This window comes from Oxyura jamaicensis, unplaced genomic scaffold (genome assembly GCF_011077185.1).
Source record: "Oxyura jamaicensis isolate SHBP4307 breed ruddy duck unplaced genomic scaffold, BPBGC_Ojam_1.0 oxyUn_random_OJ72454, whole genome shotgun sequence".
Lineage (NCBI taxonomy): Eukaryota > Metazoa > Chordata > Aves > Anseriformes > Anatidae > Oxyura > Oxyura jamaicensis.
Window position 1 is genome coordinate 904 of NW_023311054.1, and position 3,477 is coordinate 4,380.

The window sequence follows — 3,477 nt, forward strand, 5'->3', positions numbered from 1 at the left end:
GTAGGTTGGGGGGGGGTCACTGTGACATTTGGGGACACCTTGGGGTGCTGGAGGACACCACTTGGGGACACCTCAAGGTGCAGTGGGGGGATTAGGGACACCGTGCCATTTGGGGACACCTTGGGGTGCGGGGAAGATTGGGGACACCGTGCCACCCGGGGACACCTCGGGGTGCCAGGTGCCCCATGCTGGGGAGCAAAGCCAGGCGTTGCCCCCCCCCCCCCCCCCCCCCCCGTGTCCCCTCAGAAGCCCTCGGCCATCTGCGCCCGGCTGGAGCTGTGCCCTGGGGAGCCCGGGGGGGTCCTGGCCGTGCCCCCCCGCCTTGGGGCACCCAGCGCCCGCCTGCAGGTAGGAGCTGCTCCGCGGGGGGCTGGGGGCAGCTGGGGGGGTCTCTGGGGGCATCTACGGGGGCATCTGCACAGGGTTCTCTATGGGCATCTTGGGGGCGTCTGTGGGATATCTGGGGGCATCTTTGGGGGGCTCTATGGGCATCTTGGGGGTGTCCTGGGGGCATCTACACGGGCTTCTGGGGGCAGCTGGGGGCTTCTACATGGGGGGCTTCTAGGGGCATCTACACAGGCACCTGGGGGGGTGCCTCCAGTCTCCTGTACGGGCACCTCCGTGGGCATCTGCGGGCACCTCCAGGGCTTCTGAATGGGCCCCCGTGTGGGCACCCCACTGGCCAAGACGGGGGCAGCCCCGTGGCCACCCCCGTGGGCCGCTGGCCGCAGAGCCGGGCAGCGGGAGCTCCCCCGTGCCAACGCCACCGTTAGGCTCCAGAGTGAACGGGGGGCCGAAAGCACGCACCCACCCCCCCCGGCGTCCCCCCGTGTCCCCAGGGCGAGGAGCTCCCCGTGCCGCTGCCGCTGTGCTGGCTGTGCCGCAACTTCATCGGCCGCCTCGAAGCCTCCATCCCCAAGGTGCCGGGGTGGGACGCAAAGTGGGGAGGGGGTGGGGGGTCACGAAGCCGGGGACGTCACCCCAAGGTGCCGGGGACGTCACCCCAAGGTGCCGGGGACGTCCCCCCGCCCTGACGGCGGTGCCGGCCGCAGGAGGCGGCGGCGGCGGCGGTGTCGCGGTTGTGCCGGGTGCTGCCGGTGGCGGTGGCGGGCACGTGCCAGTGCCTGGCTGAGCGTTACACGGTGCTGGTGCTGGAAGCGGTGCTGGAGCGCCTGGGCCCCCGCCTGCTCTGCCGCCTGCTCCTCGCCTGCCACCCCGAGGACGACGGCTGCGCCCCGCTGCCACCGCGGCGGCCCCCCGGGGACGAGGAGGACGCGGCGCCGCGTGCGGGGCACGAGGTGAGGGCGGGGGCGGCGGTGCCAGGGTTGGGGGCGAGGTGCTGGGGGGGTGACCCCAGGGGGGTGGCGCAGCACCAAGGGACGCGCCAGGGACACTAAGGGTGAGCGCGGTCCCAAGGGACACATGGCAAGGTGTCAGGGTCCCAAGGGACCTGCCAGGAACCCCAAAGGTTACCACGGCCCCAAGGGACACAGCCCAGGGTGCCACACCCCCAAGGGACACATTCCAGGGTGTCACCACCCCAGGGGACGTGCCAGGAACCCCAAAGGTTACCACGGCCCCAAGGGACACACCCCGGGGTGTCACGGCCCCGGTAGCTGCTCCAGCCCCAAGGGGGTTTCCACGGGTGTCACAGCCCCAGGGGACACGCCCGGGACACACACGGGAGGTGTCACAGCCCCAGGGGACGCGCCAGGGACACACACGGGAGGTGTCACAGCCCCAGGGGACACGCCAGGAGCGTTAAGGGGATTTCAGGGCCCCAGGGGACACACCGCAGGGCACCCCAGGCCAATGTCCCCACGTGTCACAGCCCCAGAAGGTGCCACAGCTCCAAAGGGATGTGGCACTGTCCCCAAGGGGTACACCACAGGGCACGCCGGGACCCCCCCAAATGTGTCACCTCCACAAGGGACGACCCCGGGGCTGCTGCAGGACCCCGAAGGGATGTCCCCATCCCTGCTGCCACCCCTGTCCCCTCCCCGTAGGACCCGGAGCTGTCCCCAAAGCCGGGCCCCTGCGCCCTGGGCCCGGCCTATTGGTGCTCCAGCCCCGAGGCCGCCCGGCGCTGCAATGTGAGTAGGGGCAGGGTGACAAGGGACACGGGGGGGGGGGGACACGGGGGGACAGGCGGCCCCCAACGTGCCCCCCGTGCTCCCCGCCAGGCCCTGCGGCACTGCCAGGCCCACGCCGGGCTGTAGGGGGGGACAGGAGGAGCCACGGGCGCGCCCGGCCCCGCAGCGGCCCCAAATAAAGCTTGGATGCCAGCAGCGCCGCGCTCGCCTCCTGTTTGGGGCCTCCTGGGTTTGGTTTTTTTTGTCTTTGAAAAGGGGCCAGGCGGGTTCTCACACCTCCCCCGGCCGCCCCGGGCTTCTCACACCTCCCCCGGGCGTGAAAACCACGCGTCCCCGTCCCCTCCCACGGCGGAACCGGGGCAAAGAGGGCGGAAAAAGGGTTTTTTATAAAAAAAAACACGTGGAGTCCTTTAATGGGTGGCCCCGCGGGGCTCAGGCGCCTTGCTGGTTGGTCTCGTCCTCCTCGCGCCGCTTCCAGATCTGGAGGGGGGATAAAACAGGGGGGTGAGCAACAAAGAGGGGGGGATTTGGGGGTGCGAGAGGCGTCCCCGTGTCGTCCCCCCCCCCCAGCGTCCCCGCACCTGGATGTAGGCCTCGGAAAGCGTGATCATCTGCGGCAGGATGTCGGTGACCTGCAGGTCCTGCAGCTCGTACCACTTACCGGTGCCCTGCGAGGGGACACGAGGGGACAGGGGTGACACCGGGGGCCACCTTTTTGTGTCCCCCCCCCCGGAGGGCCACTCACGTGGTGCAGCACGTGGATGCGGTAGGAGCCCTCGGAGGGCTTCCCGTCGTGCACGATGTTGGCGATGAGGTCGTACGTGGTGTTGGCGTGCACCGCCTGCACCTCCTCCGACAGGTACTCCCGCAGGTCCACGTTGCTGGGGGGGACGCTCCGTGGGCACCCGCGGCACCCCAAAACCTCCCCCGGGGATCCCCGCGCGCGGCCGGGCACCCGGGGGGAGCTCCCAAAGGCGCCCCAAAAACGTGAGCACCCGTTCGCAAAGGCCAGGGTTGGGCAGCGGGGGAGATGCCGAAGGCGCCCCGAAAACGTGAGCACCCTGCTTTGCAAAGCAGGGGTTCAGGCGTGAGGGGAGGTCCCAAAGGCACCCCAAAAACCTGGGCTGTGCCAAGCAGGGTGCCCAGGTTCAGGCACCGGGGCAGATCCCGAAGGCACCCCAAAAATGTGAGCAGCCGTTTGCAAAGCCTGGGTTGGGGCACGGGGGGAGATCCCAAAGGCACCCCGAAAACCGGCGCACCCCAGTTTGCAAACGGAGGGTTCGGGCACCAGGGGAGATCCCAAAGGCACCCCAAAAACGTGAGCACCCTGCTTTGCCAAGACTGAACGTGGGCACCAGGGGAGATCCCAAAGGCACCCCAAAAA

The 3,477-nt window shown here is 69.7% G+C and overlaps 2 protein-coding genes and 2 long non-coding RNA genes across 4 annotated transcripts in view; 3 read left to right on the plus strand and 1 right to left on the minus strand.

Moving 5' to 3' along the window:
- The window catches only part of LOC118159860 (pulmonary surfactant-associated protein B-like), a 1,029-nt gene extending 375 nt beyond the window's left edge, over window positions 1-654 (plus strand). Inside the window, exons 3-4 of the mRNA XM_035314404.1 lie at window positions 247-348; window positions 646-654. Coding sequence (XP_035170295.1) covers window positions 247-348; window positions 646-654 — 111 coding nt within the window. The remainder of the gene's footprint in view (window positions 1-246; window positions 349-645) is intronic.
- Window positions 655-839: 185 nt separating this feature from the next.
- Window positions 840-2,374, plus strand: LOC118159861. The gene is made up of 3 exons (XR_004747264.1): window positions 840-920; window positions 1,053-1,298; window positions 2,007-2,374. It is a non-coding gene; the product is annotated as an uncharacterized LOC118159861 (long non-coding RNA).
- An 86-nt stretch (window positions 2,375-2,460) lies between these two features.
- The window catches only part of USP39 (ubiquitin specific peptidase 39), a 2,879-nt gene continuing 1,862 nt past the window's right edge, over window positions 2,461-3,477 (minus strand). Inside the window, exons 5-7 of the mRNA XM_035314403.1 lie at window positions 2,839-2,974; window positions 2,675-2,761; window positions 2,461-2,573 (exon numbers count right to left, since the gene is read on the minus strand). Of these exons, the coding sequence (XP_035170294.1) occupies window positions 2,526-2,573; window positions 2,675-2,761; window positions 2,839-2,974 (271 nt within the window). The 3' untranslated portion in view covers window positions 2,461-2,525. The remainder of the gene's footprint in view (window positions 2,574-2,674; window positions 2,762-2,838; window positions 2,975-3,477) is intronic.
- Window positions 3,137-3,338, plus strand: LOC118159859. The gene is made up of 2 exons (XR_004747263.1): window positions 3,137-3,172; window positions 3,240-3,338. It is a non-coding gene; the product is annotated as an uncharacterized LOC118159859 (long non-coding RNA).